The 19,401-nt window shown below is 46.6% G+C and overlaps 1 protein-coding gene and 1 long non-coding RNA gene across 2 annotated transcripts; one reads left to right on the forward strand and one right to left on the reverse strand.

Annotated features, from left to right (window-relative positions):
• On the forward strand, positions 6,128-7,342 carry LOC110432045. The gene is made up of 2 exons (XR_002449519.1): positions 6,128-6,215; positions 7,096-7,342. It is a non-coding gene; the product is annotated as an uncharacterized LOC110432045 (long non-coding RNA).
• On the reverse strand, positions 15,920-17,350 carry LOC8085718 (pre-mRNA-splicing ATP-dependent RNA helicase prp28). The gene is made up of 2 exons (XM_002468557.2): positions 16,520-17,350; positions 15,920-16,394 (listed from the first exon to the last, which is right to left on the reverse strand). Exons 1-2 carry the CDS (start codon positions 17,333-17,335, stop codon positions 16,365-16,367), a joined length of 846 nt encoding a protein of 281 aa, XP_002468602.2. The 5' UTR covers positions 17,336-17,350; the 3' UTR covers positions 15,920-16,364.

Here is a 19,401-nt window from a genome sequence, read left to right on the forward strand (position 1 = left end):
GTCTATGCCTAGTAACACACTAAACCGTCATTTAATTTAGTTTACTCCCCTTAATAACTATTTAAGTTGATCTAATTTATCACTCAACAAGATTTATCTTTTTTCTACACATTGAAGTTGATTTTTAATTTCAAATTTTGTGAGGGGATAACTACCACCAATATCTAATGTTCAAACATACGTACGTCATAAATTTGTGTCATTATTTTCACTTGTTATTAGGAGATATAATATAAATTAACATTGGAAATACAAAACTATTTTGTTTTCCCTATTTCCTTTTACTTCGGCTTTGTTTAGATCCAAAAGTTTTTGGATTTCGACACGGTATCACTTTCGTTTTTATTTGACAAACATTATCTAATTATGGAGTAATTAGGACTTAAAAGATTCATCTCGCGATTTATAGGCAAACTGTGTAATTAGTTTTTTTCATCTATATTTAATGCTCTATGCATGTGCCGTAAGATTCAGTGTGACGAAGGATTTTAATATTTTTTTTATTTTTGGGATGAACTAAACAAGGCCTTCGTCGACAAGAGCAGCTAATAATTTAATAATATAACTTGTAGGAAACTTGCGTGAAGGAGAAATTTTCAAAATTACGTATGAAGTTTATATTTTCTTTCTATGTTGTAACCAAATATGGAATCTTTGTGAAGGAGACATTTTCAAAAGAGACATATGAGTTTTCTTGTAATTTGTTTTTTCAAAATTCACTTTAGGAAAATGGATGTAGAAGGTGTTCGACAACATTTGTAGCGCCGGGCACATGGACCCGACGGCGGATCGGCGCCACAAGCTAGGCCCACGCACGCCACACTGGCCGCCGGGCCACGGGAATGACACGGTGACAGTCCTGCCGCACCGGTGCATCTGACATGGCAAGATTTAAATAAAAATAATTCACTATCGACGAAATGCAATTCAATTTCAAATTTTCAATATCGACGAAATGCGGACCGCAATCTGGGCCTTGCCCAGATCTTTCTGGGCCAGTCCAAAGTCCAAACTAATCCGACGTAGGACCATGGAGGCCCGACGCAACGCGGCCTGATGGTTCGGCAGCCGCAGGTCGCCGCCTCTCCTCGGTCCTCGCTCACCCCGACCCTAAACCCCCCAATCCCGTCGCCACCCAAACCCTCGTCGCCGGCGACGCCATCGCGGAGATCCTCCTCCGCATCCCGCCGAAATAGCCAGCGCACCTCATCCGGGCCTCCCTCGTCTGCAAGCCGTGGCGCCGCATCCTCACCGACCCCGCCTTCCTCCGCTGCTACCGCCGCTTCCACGGAGCTCCTCCGCTGCTAGGCTTCTTCAACAACATCCTCAGCGCCGCAGACGTCCCTCGCTTCGTCCCCACCACTGCAACCGCCTCCCCCTTCTCCTCTTCGGCGGCATTGGACTGCCGCCACGCAGGGGCGGAGCCAACATAGGCCGTGCAAACCAAAAACAATCATATGTGTTAAAATATTACATGATAAAGGTGTACATAGCACCAAAATAAACGTTTACGTTGCGATGTAAAAAAAGCAGAAAAACTAAAAAAAAATAAAAGAGAAATTTAACTAGCCTTAAGCCTCTAACCTTCGCATGATCATTCTATTTCTTTGTCCAGGAAAAGAATCACAATAAAAACAAGTAGTTAAACGGGGGCAAAATTAATTAGTACTAGATCCTAACATCAAATGACAAACAATCAGTTACATATCATTTAGTCTTAGACAAAAAGATCACTTAAACAGGTAAAATGATCATTTAAATAGAAGGTTAAACAGAAACACTATACCACTGTTAGTGTTTAAAAGTTGAGTACAACGGGCTAAATGACCGTTTAGAGTTTAGACGAATATTGATAGAAGCATAGGAGATAAGAAAGATAATAGGAAGACTAATGCTAAATAATATAGATCCCATTGTTGGAGATCAATTCAGAAGATTTTCAATTAACTAGCTAATTAGAGTGTGTGGTAGGGGACAAACTGATGTTTGATAGGCAATAATAAAAATAAAAGATATGAAGAAAATATTAGAAAGATCTAGATTATATTTGTATAAGAAACTATTAGAGATTAATATGAAATAAGAATAAAAATCTTAGTACAGATAATATCATTAACTAGCTAATTAGATAATTAAACATCTAATCTATGAGGTGTATTAAGGGAGTTATGGAAAGGTTGGGGGGGTGCCAGGCCCCCTCAGCCCCCCCCCCCCTTCCCTCCGCCACTGCTTCAAGGGGGACTGGCACGCCTATGCGTCCGTGTACTCGTCTCAAGCTGGGGGGTGGCTCCCTTCTGTTCACCTAGACGTGGGTGTCCAAGATTATTGCCGTGGCCATCTGGAACTGAGCCGTCCTGTCATTGTCGGGGATGGAATTTACCTTGCACTCGAGTGGAATGCTCGTATTGCAATCCTGAAGTATGACTTAAGGCAGGCATTACTTGTCTATCTTTGCGCTGCTGCCTCCGAGCCGCATAGGCAATCTCCTCATCATGCCAACCGAGGACAGTTTGCTTGGGCTCGCCAGCATAGAGAATTCCAGACTTTGCTTGCGGTCGCTTATCGTGAATGGAGATGCAGCTCCGCGGTGGGTGACATACAGGGTGATCGACCTACAGACAGTGTTACCCGTCACCGTCCCTATTAACCAAGCCAAAGTAATTGGTTTTGCTGAGGGTGCCAATGTTATCTTTCTGGCCACAGATGTTGGCACCTGTTAAATATGTGTCGAATATGTGTACAATTGGTTACGTTGGACTTGAGTTGTATTAGGGGCTAGGATAGAGTTGTAGTCGAACTCTGTGTCCTAGGGGGCCATAAATATGAGGCCACCCCTATTGTAACCATAAGACGACTTGGTGGCTGGTTTGGGTGGCGGCGAGGCCGCGGGATCGCCCGGATGCCGGTGTAGCTGCTGTTTATGGGGAGGAGCGCCCGTAGTCATTGCCCCGAGGATTAAACATATTGCCGAACCTCGTTAAAAAAAACATCGTGCCTCGGTGTCGTTCTCGTTTGCGTATTTTCTTCTATGTTGATTATACTTCCGCGTTTATCGGTTAATAGATCCGTTTAGGTCTGGAACTAACCGTGCACTCTAACAAGTGGTATCTATAGCCAAATTTATAGAAGAAGATCGTGGAAGGTATGATGGATATGTTCCACACCGCGCAAAGCTCGCATGGGTGTGTCCGGAGAAGGACATGGCGCAAGGTGGAGCATAGCGGCGATCGACGACTCGATCGGTGGAGTTGGAAACTTCAAGCGGGTGGCTCGGACCGTCCAATGGGCCGCAATCAATAGGGATCGTTCCAGACGTGGAGATCGGGTTGATGGCGGCTGGTGGCTGCTGTTCGATAGGGGTCGGTCAGACGTGACGGCTAGGTTCGACGGTGCGGCTGGAAGACGTCGTGGTTGAAGACGGCGGCTTCGACTCGCGATCAGATCGACAGGTGATTGATCTTGATCGGGGTGATCGTTGCTGGAGTAGTAATGATGACGGCAAAAAGCCATAGTGGACTCATCGTGTTTTGATGGAGGTGTCATGCATCGGCAATATTGTGGGGGTTCAGTATGGCCAAGTAAAGACGGGCAGCAGAGGATTGCATGAAGATTTATCTACATGGATGTTCGGTCAAGAAAAATAAAAAAGGAAATAATGAACACATACCATGTGCATGCAAGCCTAGAGCTGTACGTGACGTGTTTAGCCTTGGGATATGTGCTTGCCTTGTTGGATCCGGTTTTGTCTTCGTGATCAAGAGGCTGGTTTCCATGTCGGAGACGTTTTGGTTTGTTGTGTTCCAAACGGAGATTAATCCAGGTGGACAAAGACTCACGGGATATTGCGCATGTCATGGAAAAAAGAGTATGCAGTGCTGCAGGTGGATACAAGACAGAGACGTAACATATTTGGTTTCCAGCTTGGTGGATATATCTGCAGCCTGCGTGCAGAACAGGAAAATAGCAACATGCATCTGGAGTCGGAGTCGATTCAGATAGGTGCCTCTGTTCCCACCTCCATAAAACTAAGGGAGTAGTCCATGCAGATTGCATCCAAAAGCAGAAGAGTTGTTCGTGATCGGTGCTTGTGACGGTTGAAGACGAACGACGGGCGACGCTCAAGCGGGTTGACTTCGTCGTGTGCGAGCGACGGGGCAGTCGACAAGGCTTGCAAGCGACGTGGTTGTGCACAGGCTGTGTACGGCGGCGGCGACACACGACAGATTTTCACAGCACGTGCAAGGGGCGTGTGCTGCGTTGACGTGTGTGCTGCAGCAAGGAACAAGCGCGTGGGTGACGTGCTTGGGGCGTGTGGAGCGAGCACGCGGGCGTACATAAGGTACGTGATTTTTCGGCAATTTGTGGCAACAAGCAGATGGCGTCGATGGCATCTAAATTTGAGGTGACGAGGTTTGATGGCACCGGGAACTTCGGGCTGTGGCAGACAAGAGTGAAGGATCTGTTGGCTCAACAGAGTATCTCGAAGGTGCTCAGCGGGATTAAGCCGGAGAAGGTAGATGATGACAAGTGGGAGGAGATGCAGGCGCAGGCATGTGCGACCATCAGGTTGTGTCTCTCTGATCAGATCATGTACCATGTCATGGAAGAAACTTCGCCGAAGAAAATTTAGGATAAGTTGGCCAGTCAGTTCATGTCCAAGACGGTGACTCAGAAGCTGTATCTGAAGCAGAAGTTATTTGGCTTGAAGATGCAGGAGGGGTCAGATCTTGCAGAGCACATCAATGTCTTTAATCAATTGGTTGCTGATCTTATGAAGGTCGATGTGAAGATTAATGATGAAGACAAGGCTATTATTCTTTTGTGTTCGTTGCCGAGGTCTTATGAGCACTTGGTTACTACACTGACGTATGGGAAGGAAGACATCAAGGTGGAGGACATTGTTGCTGCGTTGCTTGCTCATGATCAAAGGAGGAAGAATAATGCAACGGAAGAGTCTTTTGGTGATGCTTACCTAGTCAAGGGTGATCGTAGTGTAGAAGATAAGAGGGGCAACAAGAAGAAGGGGCCACGATGTTATAAGTGCAAGGGTTGGGGACATATAAAGAGAGATTGTCCAGAACTAAAGAAGGATGGAGGATCCATAAGTGTTGTGATTGCCAACAAGAAGAAATATGATTCGGATAGCGATGGTGATATTCTCACGGTGTCAAGTGAAGAGTCTTGTGAAGCATGGTTATTGGATTCAGCTAGCTCGTTCCATGCAACATCAAACAAGGAGTTATTCTCATCATACACTGAGAAAGAAAATGGTTTTGCTTACTTGGGAGATGGTTCAAGCTATCTTGCTATTGGAGTGGGTGACATCAAGTTCAAGTTGTATGATGATGAAGAGATACTGCTTAAGGGTGTGAAGCATGTGCCGGGGCTAACAAGAAATCTGATTTCACTTGGTTTACTGCATGAAGAAGGCTGGTTGTATCAGACGGTTCCTGATAAGAAGACCTTGAGAGTCATGCATGGAGGCAAGACGATCATGATTGGTGAGAAGTCAAGTGCACACCAATACAAGCTGAAAGGAAGCGTTGTTGAAGGTGGAGTCATGGATGGCAATACAATGTGACGGTTCTATCCAGGTGGTGATGCGGCTGTGGGATCAGCCTCATCAGACCGTCCTAAGTAAGCGGCGGAAGAAACAGCTCAAGTCCGGGTACACGGAGGTTCGTGCATGGACGACTTCAAGATGGCGTGCATATTCGCCAAGGTGGAGTTTGTTAAATATATGTCGAATATGTGTACAATTGGTTACGTTGGACTTGAGTTGTATTAGGGGCTAGGATAGAGTTGTAGTCGAACTCTGTGTCCTAGGGGGCCATAAATATGAGGCCACCCCTATTGTAACCATAAGATGACTTGGTGACTGGTTTGGGTGGCGGCGAGGCCGCGGGATCGCCCGGATGCCGGTGTAGCTGCTGTTTATGGGGATGAGCGCCCGTAGTCATTGCCTCGAGGATTAAGCATATCGCCGAACCTCGTTAAAAAAAACATCGTGCCTCGGTGTCGTTCTCGTTTGCGTATTTTCTTCTATATTGATTATACTTCCGCGTTTATCGGTTAATAGATCCGTTTGGGTCTGGAACTAACCGTGCACTCTAACAGCGCCTTTATCATCGATCTCAAGTTAGAGCGCTCAAGGAAAGTAAGCGAGCATTGCATCAAACGTCCCGTCATACCCTTGATGAGCTACTACACTCCAGGTATGGTTATATCCCAGTACTTGTTTATGATCCTGCACTCTATGGCCTCTATGTATTGTTGTCAACTTCTGACGCTGAATTGCTGATTTGTATACTTCAGTTAATTTAATGAAAAAAAGGTACACGTGCTTGAGAAAACTGAATACATGACAACGCAATGTCACACGAATTGCTTGTTACTAGTATTAACCTGTTCATAGGGAACATATTTATATTGGCTATATTTTCTCACCTTGTAAAACCCAATCTTGTGAATTTTTTTAATGCAGTGATAAGCCATTAGCCCATTTTTTTAATGGACTTTTGGTTGTGCGTTATTCTACTATCCTTTTAGAAACAGAAATAGTTTTGAACTATTAACTTAGCCTGGTTCCTTTGGGTGGTAGCTTTGCTTTTTCTCATTTCTTTTTTCTGTCTTAACTCTCCCTCCTCCCTTGCTCTCAGTTTTCTTTTGTTTTGTATCTTGATTTTTTTTTCAATAAATATGTTGTAGGGGTACAAACCCTTCCAGTTTTCTTAAAAAAAAACACTCCATACTATTTCATCCTAAAAGAATTGTATGTATCATTTTAGACCTTTATGCATGCTATGGTAGCTTTCATATTGTACCAGCAGCAAATTTCCATTGCGAGCAGAGAGACACTATTTTTTAGAGAAAAATTAGTCGTTTTGATATGGGAACTTTTGCTTTGAAAACTGAATATCTGACTATGCATTATCACATTTAATCTAGTTTCTTTGGTCATGTTTGGAAAATTCTCTATATCAGCGAGATGCATCTATGAAGTAGTTGATTTTTTTACTGCAAATTGGTGGTCCTCTTTTGTAAATGTTACGCAGTATGTAAACAATTCTAACTTTTATGCCTGGTACTTTTCAGTTTGTGCTACGGGTGAATCGTCATTGCCGTTGGAGATGAATTAATCGCTACTGTACCCATTGACCCAAAGGCTGGTAGTACTAAGCTAATTTACAAATCCATCAAGCTGCCTTTTCTGAGTCCTCACGTATTGAAATGCTAAGCTCTTTATTTTGGTAGGTCTCCTTTAATTGATTGTGGTGTAAGCCATGCTCGGCCTGTGATGAACTTTATGTATCAGCAGGCTCTCTAGTAGGTTATGAACTTACGATCATGACTGTTAATATTATATGTGCACAATTCTTATTATTTTGTTAAGATCATGACGGTCGGGCACATGGCTCTCCAGCCTATCTCGCCACGGTCCCGCTCTGGTGAGGTCTGAGGTGTCTCGAGTTGGGCAGCACCGGTGCTTGCCGTGGTCGCCCAAAATGGGGAGAACTGTAGACGATATATGTTTTGCGCGCGCGCTCACACACACACACACAAACAAAGATATGCCTGAGTTTTCTTCGTACAGAGAAAACGAGAAATGTGCATTTGTTCCAACTGGAGTCACTACTCATTACAACTATGACGCTCACACTAGCTCTTGCCTGACACTGTTGCATTGCTGCTTCCCTACAGGCGCCTGTAGGACAAAGGCCATAGCCGCCATCAGAAAGGGTTCCTGACCAGGATGTGGCTGCTGTGGATGGCTTTCAGAAGCGCCGATGCAACGGAATGCAGAGCAGCCGACGCTATCCTGGCTTTGATCTGCCCACGCCTCGGCATGTGCCTTGCGCTTCCTGCTCCCCGTGAATCGCCGCCGCTTCTCCACGGAACAGCAGATGTGGTGGCGCCAGCAGCAGCATGGTTGGTCATCTTCGGAGGAGAAGGCAGTACAGCTCTACTGAAGCTGAACCTCTGTGATGATCTTGGAAGCCTAGCTTGGTGTGTGCCTGTGGCGTGTGGAAGCACGCTGACTAGGCCTGCTTATATAGCGGTGTACGTGGTTTCATTGCAAACGGTGTTAGTTGCTCATACATAGTTTAGTTGGAGTGTTTGATTAGGCTTCCTTAATTCGTTCCTAAACTCTGCCCAATTATTAGTTGCACTGCATTCGGAAGAAAATAAAAAAAACATCTATTGAGCTCGTGCGTCTGTGTGTGTTGGTGTGGTAGGGGTATGATGAGTGGTCACACTCACACTGCTTTTATGCAGCTAGAATTAGTGTCAGATTATGTTCACACAGAGGACAAGGCTGAGCTGTGAGGATCCACTCCATACATGGAGGTCTGTTCTCATCCATTCCCGGCAGCTTCGTTCCCGGGGAACGCTTCGTGGTGCCGTGCCGTAGTTTCTGCTGCAACTTGCTAGCAGCAGCACGCTGTTTTTTAAAAATGGCAGTGGCCATCACATGCTCTGCTCCGGCCGGCCTAGAGGTTTGTTCACCAATCGTCCAATCATCATCAGGGATTTAGACGGACGGTGGTCCTGGCTTGGATGCATGACCGTGGTTGTTTACTTTACGTGCAGCATTTTGCTCATCAGAATAGGCTGTTCTTGAGCTGTGCTGCATGCTGTGTTGGAGAACTGCGGGGCTCGCTCCGCTTTGGTCGTCGTCTCAGGTTCTAGACGATGCCCGGGCCAGACGAGACGTCGCCTTGCGTGTCCGGTTTGCGTCTCCCAGCCTCGGTTTCTTCTTGGGGAGCTAGCTGCCAGCGGCCGCGCCTAGTCAGCGTGCGATGCCTGTTTGTTTGCTTTGACTTTGATTGGTGCACTGGCGGAGCCAAAGGGCTAGCAAAGACCATGGTCCTCTCGATATAAACTTTTTTTATAATATATAACGTTTAACAGTATTTATATTAAATTAAAAGATACACCAGTGGAGTCAAGGGGGGCTATGCCCCCTAACAATACAAACTTTTTATAATATATAGTGTTTAATAGACTATATTTATATTAAATTAAAAAGAAGAGGTGGCGCAGCAGGCAAGAGTGTGTGAACCCTCTCGCAGGCTGACCCATCGTGCGTCGATAACTTCCCATATTAGATTTCACTTATTGTCCTCATCGAACTTATCTGTGCCACGATGGTGCTCTTGGCAACAACGGCGATGCTACTGTCGTTGTTCACCTACGCCTACCCTGGAGCAACACTAGTTTTCTACATGGGTTTCCCATGCCAGCCATGCGACTACCAAGGAGAAGGCCAAAAAGGTTTTGAGAGACGTCATGTCATTATAACTTGGCCGTCTGTATCCACATTCTTATTGATCCTCTCCCACGGCCTTTGTAACTATCATTATAAGGTGACACAACGGGCGTATTGGGACACCCGCCAACACGAAGGACGACAAAAAGTGAAAAAAATAAGAGAAAAGAAAATCAACGAAATGTGCTCATAGTGCTACTGCACATGGGCGGAGATGTGTCGTCATCGAGGTTGAACATACTTGCGGAGCCAACAAGGGCTAATAGGGGCCATAGCCCCCCTAATAATGCAAACTTTTTTATAATATATAATGTTTAACAATCTATGTTTATATTAAAAGATATAATAAATAAAATCTTGTTATATATGTCTATTAATATCTTCTAGATAGCAAAATTGAATATAATATAATTATAGTAAATATTTGATTTGTATAAATTTATTTATCTACCACAAATGGATGTATATATCTATTGAAATTGTTAGTTCTACTAGAATATTTATGTTTTATTATAGATGTAGATGCTTACATACTTACTGATATTTTTTTAAAAGAAATACTTACTGATATTTTACTGAATGCATACTTGACTAGAGCTCATAATTTGGTGATCATCTCTTTTTTATTGTGAAACACATTATAAATGTAGACGCTCACATATATGCACTCGCACTCACTTCTACAAGTAAACACACATCCTACTCTACTATGAGCACTTTCGAAATACTAAGACGACATATTTTATTATTCACGAGTCAACACATAAAAAAAACTCGACCCACAGGAGGTAACACAGCCCCTGGATATTGCATTAAGTAAAAGACCTTCTCGCGTAGGTCGAGAAAATCTCCGAACCCCTGCCCCACCCATACACAGCGGCATCATAGCCCATGTGAGAACGACCAACGACTGGGACCATGGAGAATCAAACCCAAGACCTAAGGAGTGCCACCGGATTCCACTAATCAACTAGACTAGAGGCCCTTTAACACAAGTCAACACGTACAATGTGTTCTCAACAGAACAGTCACCTACCACGAGTATGAGCAATCTTGAAATACCAAACACTAGAGTTTAATACTCATTAGTCACCATATGCATCCCAATATCAATAAATATGGTCATGGTCATCTACCACGGGAAAAATGGCTAGCATTCTACATCATCAAATACTAAAATAAATTTGGAAAAAATAGAGTTTAACCTCAGAGAAAAAAAAATCTAATCAATAAGCTATACTAAATTCTCGTATGTTGAACTTTTTAACTAGTCGTGACAGTGTGGGGCTCGCTGTCATTGCTGGGCTAATCTGGCTGGTGGCCCATGTTAATTCGGCAGCCTCAGTCAGAGGAGTACACGACAGCCAGGCTGGGGCGCTGGGCTCACGCTGGGATGATGAGTGAGAATTCGAGATCAGGACGTACGAAACGGGGTCATTTATCCCAGCCCAACTCCAACGGCTTTCGATTCTGGCCCACTAGGGCCTTTTGGCGCAATCTACTTCAGCCTTTTTTGTAGATCAACCAGCAGCCTGTGGCGGTGTGCCGTGTTGCCAAGTTAAAAAAAAAAGATGAGCGTTTGGAGAGACACAGCCACACAGATTTTAGCACAATTAAAAACATGACGGTTTTCTTATTAGGTACACGTCTAAAGAACTCTTTCAAACATTCAATTTCGTCTAGTTTACCTTTTGAACTATGGGCCTGCTCAGCTGTACTTTTGCGATGGCTTGATTGTTTTCTTCTATGAAATAGAAAATAACCGGCCTCTGCATCCTAATATAGTTAATCCTTACCTGTGTGTTTGGTTGAAGTACCAGAGCCAACCCGGATGGGTTCGACCCACTTTCTGGCTGTTTGTATGGAGATTTGGAATGAGTTAGGTTAGCCTCTAGGGGAATATTCCTCCAATATGCGGGTTGGTTTGGACCGCCAAAAAATGGCGGACGGAGCCGCTCCGCTCGGATTGGGAAAGTCACGTGTGATGCGATTACCTCCGACCCCAACTGAATCCTCGAACCAAACAGACAGCGGAGCGAACCTAGTAGCGAACCCACTCTCGCAACCAAACAAAGCAAGGGTTGGAGCCGTCCCCAAAACGTGGGTTGGAGCCTTTCCAACCGACTCATCCCACAACCAAACACACGGTATAAGATTTTCAGCTCAAACACTAGACAGATAAAATAGGGAAGAACACATTCAAATATAGAGAAATCAAAAGCAAAGTGTATGTGTGTATATAATATTTTTTTAAAAAAGCGGTATAAGTTTCATATTTTCTATTTTAAAATAAATTATTTACGATTTTTTAGAATTCGAACTAGCTTTTATTATTTTATGAAAAATATAAAACTGCCAAGAAAATAACTTTGCACCTTGTTGTTTTGTCACAAGTTTTGAGAATTATGACTTGTTCGATAGAGCTCCTCTTTAAATACCTTTTTGGAGGAGCCTATTTTCTGACCTCTACTCCTCTACTGTTTATATCGTAAAACGGTAATGATATACGACGCGTGTCCGGACGGAACGGACGGGCCTGCACGGACTCAACCAAGTCGCTCTTTAGATTCGTTTATTCATCTCTGTTTCCCACCCACACACGTACGCACATCTCTTCTCCCCACTTGCTCTCTCCGCTTGTTCGCTCGTCCTCGTACTCCTTCCGCATCTAGTCGTTGCCGCGCCACACAGGTCGCTGCCGCCGCTCAATCTCTCCCTCCCCGACCTCCGTGATACACGTTGTTCTTCGAAGCCGCCTCAGGACAGCGCCGCACTTGCGCAGGTCGCTGCCGCCGCTCCCTCTCTCCATCCACGACCTCCATGTGACCCCACCGAAGACAAAGGGCGACGGTGGCAGCTCTGGCGAGGCAGGTAGGTTATTCTTTGGATCTGAGCTCCCCTCCTCTTCCTCCTCCTCTCATCTTCCTCCTTCTCCTATAGATCTGAGCCCCTGTCCTCCTCCTTCTCCTCCTCTTCCTCTATATCTGAGGGACACAGTGGTGGCTAGGGGTCTGGTAAACTCGTTTCCTTCGGTGAGGTCAAAGGTGATGGGTCAGGGTTTGAGCAGAGCCCATCCCCTTGCTGTTTTTGCACGTTCTTTTTCGTTGTTTCTCCGTGTTGCAATGATTTTTTAGATGTTGCAATAGATGATTTTCAAATGTTGCAATGAGATTATTGGGTTGTTGCAACATATGACTTTTGAATATTTCCTTTCCATGTTTCATGGTTAACTGTTGCGATGTTGCAATACTACCATTTAGATGATGCAACACATAATTTTGGATGATGCAACACATAATTTTTATGTTGCAATACATGTTTATTTGATGTTGCAGTATATATTTTTTCGATGTTGCAGCATATATTTTTTGATGTTGCAATACATATTTTTTCGATGTTGCTGTACATATTTTTCGATGTTGCACTATATATTTTTGCGATGTTGCAGTTTTTATATTTTGATGTTGCACTTGTGAACGGTTTACGTTGGGGAGGAGGACAGGGGCGCGATGGGGAAATGGACACAGTGGCGGAACAGGGCGCGGTGGAGGACGGGGCACCGTGGGGGAACTAGGTGCAGGGGGTATAGGGGACGGAGGCGTGGTGGGGAACAAGAATAAGGATGCGGTGGGGAACAAAGTCAAAAGCGCAGGTGGAGGAACAAACACGGTAAGGTGAAGGATCAGGATGCAGTGAGAAAGCGCTACCTAGGACGTGCGTTTGGATGTTGCCTGTGTCCTTTTTTTATTTTCTCCGTGTGGTGCGGGTGGGGATTCGGCGTCCGGATCTGCTACTGGCGCCGGACGTCCGGGCGCTAGCAGTACCGATCATAAAACGGCTCTTCCTTTTGAAGTGTTTGCTAGGGTTTCTTTGACTCCTCCAGAGAAAGCTATTGTGAGAGCAATGACAATCAGGCGTGTTGTAAGGTCGATTTTGTAGTTTATTAGGATTAAAAATAGAACTGTTCAAATGGAAATAGACTTCATCCGTGTCTTGACGCTATACTCGGAAAGTTAGATTGCATGTTCTGGAGTGCTAGTACGTGCCAAACCTGACGAACAAAGTGCGGCACCAGTGGAGTCGAAGCCGTGGCGCCGGCGGCCCGTCGCTGTTTCCCTCGATGGCCGGACCGGATCCGCGGGGCCAGAGCGCGAGATGGACATGGGCGCGCGGCGCCAAGGGCCATAAGGCCCGGGTTGTCCGCGAGCACCGAGCAGCAGCCGCCCGGCACGCGGATCGGATCGGCAGGCCGCTCCGCCGCACGAATCGACCGGCCTGCTGTGCCCGGCCGGTGTCCCCGTCCGCCGCGGGTCGTCTCCCGCCCCGCCCAACGTGGCCTTCACGTGGGACTGACGGCGACCGCCGCCGTGTCCCGGGCCGGGGCGAAGCGAGCCGCGCGCGAGGCCATGATGAACGATCGAACCAACCTTGGCGAGTAGTCGAGTAGTAGGAGTTGTTTTGAGTTTCGGCGACACAGCTAGCTGCGGCTGCGATTGCGAACGTGAGAGTGCTAGACGTTGCCGTCCACAGGGCACGGCACGCGCTGCCATATCAGCAAATCTTTGTCAGCATATATCCATGGATGAAACTGAACATGCAGGACCACGCGGACTGGTGTCTGTCACTTCGTCAGCGACGACTGAACGAACGCAACTGCGCGCTGCAGCCTGCAGGAGAAAACGTACGGATGCAATGTTGAGTTGCATATGGGCATTGCGCTGGACGAACAGTAGTACTAACACGTAACAGCTCGACATTTTGGGCATGGAGCTCTAGCTCTGACTCCTGTGTAGTATAGAGTACCGTGAGCACTCTAAAGTGACTTGAAACCGTTTTGGAGCCATGCTAGCTAAACTGGGCAATGGGCAGGGCCATGCATCTACCAGTGCGAGAGGTACATGCAGTAGGTGCGTGGGCTCCTACGTATGTGATGCGAGGTTCTGGAACGGGAGTTTCTCGGAAACCGCCCAGCGCATCAGGGCCGGCGGTTCAGGGCGGCAGGCGCACCATCGTTGGCCTGCGACACGAGCAAGGCACGACACACGACGAGCGGGGCCGCGCAGGTGGCTCATCTTCCCCGTCCCCCAGCGTGCGCGTCCGTCCACGCGCGTCCACGTACATGTCCGCGCCCGCGACGACACCGCCTGGTCCCCCGCGACGCCCCAACGCCCGCACACGTAGGCCCTGCCCAGTGTCCACCCCGCATCTGATCGATCTCCTTCCTCCTCCCTCTGATCCCCCGGACGGTACGTGCCAAACCATCCGGATTTCCTCGCGCCCATCAGCCGTGGCCGGCGCTGCCGTTCATTCAGCTAGCCGGGCAGGACGGCGGCCAGATTCCGAAGATCATTAGCTCGTGTCTCTAGCGTCGCCCTGCACGAACGAATTCATCAATCAATGAATATTAGTATTTGGCTGGTCCTGGTCCGGTCGATCCATCCATGCATCGAATGAATCCAATGCCTGGACGACATGCATGGACCGGTTAGTTCGAATTTCGAAACGACGAGGAGCGCGGAGACGACCCTAGCTATGGCCACATCTTTGTTGCAATGCAAACGCCGATTTAGCATGTACTGTAATTGCAATCGAGTGGTCATGCTTGTTTCCCTAGATCTCGTACATATACTAGTATCATGCGCCAGATTTGTGGTGTTCGTGGTTCCGGCTGGTTTTGCTGTCCCTTTCGTTCGTTTGCACGCAGGGTCATCATCATCATCATCATCATCATCGGATTCTTCACGACACGGCCTCTCTCTCTCTCTCTCTCTCTCTCTCTCTCTCTCTCTCTCTCTCTCTCTCTCTCTCTCTCTCTCTCTCTTCATGTACATATATTATTGTGACATGGCCATGGCAATGGCATCCGCGGAGTTGCTTCCGTGCACAGCTCATGCTGCTGACGACGCCCAGCGTTGAACGTAGTCTAACTCTGTCTATCTCTCTGTCTTTGAGACATTCTCGTGTAGTTCGACAAGGACGACAACACGTAACAAATATGTAATGCATAGATTAGATGAAATAATATAACAATAATATTTGATATCTTCCATTTTTCTCTTTGGTTGGTGGGAAAACGAGCGACCCCCAACGTACACCGGCTTTGAGCATTTCTTAGCTAGAGCCAAATCGCCCATCCAAATGGTGTCCTCAGACGGCCTCTGCCTGCTGGTTAATTCTAATAGCCTGTGTGCACGGGGGAAGCTGAATATTTATTTGAAATCTGAAATTTTCCTTGTTTCAGACCAAGTCTCTCTGTTAGCGATTTTCTAAGTGCAGATATGACGCGAGATTATTTGCTGTTCCTGTTCCTGGTCAGATTTGAGCTTGTGTAAACGAGCAAGACTAATCGTCCTTCTTCTGATTATATAATTAATATCACCGAGATGAAGACACATTCAGCACTAGTTTACTGTACAAACATGTACCTGCTTCTGAACCTCGTCCAGACTGATCCCGTGTGGCTCTGTTCAACAAGAATTTTGTTGGACCGACCAAACGAATCACTTAACGGTCCATTATATATCAATCAGTCCGTATTACTACTAATTTTCTGTCCTGATCAGAATTCAGAAGCGCCAAGCACAGCGTGCTAAACGAGTGCTAGGTCAACAGTATAAAAAACCGATGATTTCTTCAGCCGGAAGCTGCTGGAAAAATAATATATGCTTCCACGGACACACAAAGGAACAGGATGCGAAAACAAACAAATGCATAGTTTAAGGCAGCAAACGAGATGCTTTCAGTCGCTGCCGTAATCTGTTACTATTCCTTTCCCCAATTCTCAAATGGACGAGTTGGCCCCACCCGTACGAGGCGGAAAAGCCCAATTGCCCAAGCAATTCCATCTCCATGGACGACAGACGACACCGTCTTTTGATTAATGTTTAAAGTTTAGATTTAAACTGTACACGAGTCATTCACACAGCAGTTAAATACACACAGAGTGTAATTAATCTTGGTATAGAGATGGAGCAAGAGCATCACGTCGGCCGTTCCCGCGTTCCGGAGGTACACAGACATGCAAGGAACTCGATGATCGAGCAGCTGAGCCTGAGACGAGACGGCACAGAGCGACATGTCGTCTCGGAGGAATTCACGTCAAGGTCGTGTATGCGTCCTGTCCCTGAAAAATTTGTGCAGAGATGGTGGGTGTCAGTCGGAGAGGAGAGGACGAAGCACAGTGATCGGTCTCGGTCGTCAGTGTCCGTGCAGTGCGGGTGCTGGATTTGTGGTGATCGGTGGACGTACGCTGGACTTCTTGCAGTAGAGGATGGCGTCGCGGACGGCGGTGTCGGCATTGCCGTGGCACCACTCGAGGCTGGACGTGGACGCGCGCGCCGGGCTGGCCGGCGCCACGCGGGGCCGCCGCCGAGGCGCCGGGAACCGACGCAGGGCCCTCACCTTCCGGTATAGCGGCACCAGGAACCGGAGGTACTGCAGCAGTATCTTCCACGACGACGCGCCGCGCCGCCCGGCGGTCCGCCCGCTGGAGCACGAGCTCGGGGACGGGGACGGAGACGCCGGCGTGCTGTGGGCCGAGCGGAACAGCGGCGCGCTGGGCGGGTCGGCGCCGCGTTCCTGGAGGAGGCCGGGGTCGCTGGGGATGAGGCGGCCGTCGCGGATGACCCGGCTCGCGCTGAACAGCACCGGGGACGGAGGGTCACTGCCACCGGCCCCGCCGCCGGGAATAAGGCCGAAGTCGAAGTCGCTCTCCGGCGGCGCCGTGGCCGTGGCCGTCCCCGTCCACCGCATGGAGAAGAGCTCGGCGGGGTCCATGTCGATGAACGACCTGGAGCTGCCGAAGGAATGGCCGAGGTCGATGGCGTCGGCGACGAGGCGCTCGAGCGACGGCGCCCGCGCGCCGCGCTTCGTCAGCCACCCGCGGGAGAAGCTGTCGCTGAGGAGCTGCTGCATCGGGGGCGGGGAGACCTCCATGAGTGTTGAGGGCCTCGGCCTGGCCGGCGTGCGTGCGTGCGCGCGCGGGACAGGAGACGACGCGGCGGGGCGCGGTGCCGGTGCCGGTGCCTGTGCCTGTGCCAGTGCTGAGGAGGGCGGGCACGGCATGGGCACGCGCAGATATAGGCGCCGCGCGGGTCGTCGTCCCGTGCGTCCGTCCCTGTGGCGTCTGGCGCAATGTCCATGTTGCCCCTGTCCCCCGTCCCGGTGCCGCCCTTCTATTTTCTTTCCCTGCGATTTTATTTTATTTTCATTTACATTTTTCCTCTCTCCCGCTTATATATTACGCTTATCGCTGTCATGGCAAGATGGATTAAAAGTCTTGTCCCGTGAGAAAAAGTATCGGGTTTCGGTGTTCAGATCGCTGTACGCGGATGGATTTTCGACAAATACAAACATACAAAGTGCACGATGATTTGTATTCACTATTCAGGTTGTGGTGTTATCCGTTCGACTTCGCCTCTTTGGAGGATATATATAAGGATAGATTGAACTCCGTAGGTGTCTAGCTTGAAGAAGCGTCTCATTTTAGATTGAGGTGGTGCATCACGCTAGACCAGAGCAGCAAAGGGGAATCCAAGATATCATGTCACTGGTGTCAAACACAGTACAAACACCAGAATCAAAGATATGTTGATTCTATTTAAAAGAGTAATTTGTAGGTGGATAAAAAAACTTTTAGTGATTTGTTTTAGAAAGTTACCTGTAGATTCGCCTCTGAAGAACATAACCACAAAAAATATATATAGAAGCTGGGAAACACGGACCGTAAAACCCGTTCGCGAAAAATATATATATACAGAAGCTGGTCAAAGAAATTTGACATATGCAAACAAAGGTTAGCTTATCTATTTAGATTTTTTATGACCTAACCGAATCGACGTAGTTGTTCCTATTTTCTGAATATTTTAGTATTTGGCGGTTTAGAGACTGTTCGCTTTCACTGATTTGCAGTTGCTACGGCTGCCGCCACCAGACACATAACCACACATATAACACTATAGCAATCCACCTATACCAATCATATATGACAAGTTTTGAGCCATATATTTTCTTAATATAAATATATATATTATTGTATAAAATGTTGTTATTGGTGGTGCGGTCGGGGTGCAATGGGGGCAATGCCCCCTAGCTCTGCTCTTGGCATCAAAAGTTAATTCCTTCAATCTAGTGAAAACACTATATTCTTCGTATTAGTGATACATAGTAGTTGTTAGTTCATGAGGAATAGAATGTTGGTGGATTAACTCATTGCATTTTGCAAACCAAACGAAGAAATAAAATGATGATGTACTGCTTTATTTCTAAAACTAAACACCATATCATACTAGAATTAACTAGTTTTCTTAGGGTTGAAAACCTAGAGAAAGACTCAAAATACGATAGGAAAATAGTTTCTCTAGGAATTTTCGTAAGAAAAGCCATCTAGGGACTGCTTCGACGGGAAGGACAATATGCCCTAAGGTTTTGGAAGGAAACTCTAGGGAAATAATATTGCTGAAGGGATAAGGTTTTGATGGGCAAGTGAAAAAAGAGAGTTCAAATTATTTAGACTCACGCCAAAGGAGATATGCTCCTAGGGTCTGAAGTTTTTCTAGAGACATCGTCCACCTTGCTGCTTATGTGGCACTTTCATACTGAAAAACTACTAAATCGTAGGGAAAGCTAAAGTTCCCCACTATTTTGTAGAGAAAGATACTTCTCTTAGGACGTATCTAAACTTTCTAGGGAACACAGAACACTCTAGGGAAACTAGTTGATTCTAGTAGTATATTATACTCATGTAATACATTGACACACACATGCGTCCATAAAATAAAACATCATGTGTTTTTCATTTTTTGCAAACATTTGTCATATTTGCAATGTTCTGGTACGTGAAAGAGTTAGGGCATATGACTTAAATGTTATATTTAGACAAAGAAAATGTTTGCATATAGAGTCAAAAAAAGTGTTGTAGCTAAAAATGAAGAGTAAAATGCACCTGCCTCCTAAACTGAGTATTCCCTCTGTACTAGAAAAGGAAGTAACTTAGGACAGCGATACGGTCTTCAAAGTACAACTTTGACTTCTTATTTTTATATTTATTAAAAAGTGATATATGTATATTTTTATGGAAGTATTTTTCAGACGAATTTATCCATATGGTTTTCACATTTCCAAACTCAACA

This window comes from Sorghum bicolor, chromosome 1, assembly GCF_000003195.3.
Source record: "Sorghum bicolor cultivar BTx623 chromosome 1, Sorghum_bicolor_NCBIv3, whole genome shotgun sequence".
NCBI classification, from domain to species: Eukaryota; Viridiplantae; Streptophyta; class Magnoliopsida; order Poales; family Poaceae; genus Sorghum; species Sorghum bicolor.

Bases quoted from the DNA above. Each gene is read 5' to 3' on its own strand.
- LOC8085718 (XM_002468557.2), bottom strand. From the start codon at position 17,335: ATGCCGTGCCCGCCCTCCTCAGCACTGGCACAGGCACAGGCACCGGCA. The intron at 16,395-16,519 runs GTACGTCCACCG...CAAATTTTTCAG, and splicing joins TCTACTGCAAGAAGTCCAGC to GGACAGGACGCATACACGAC.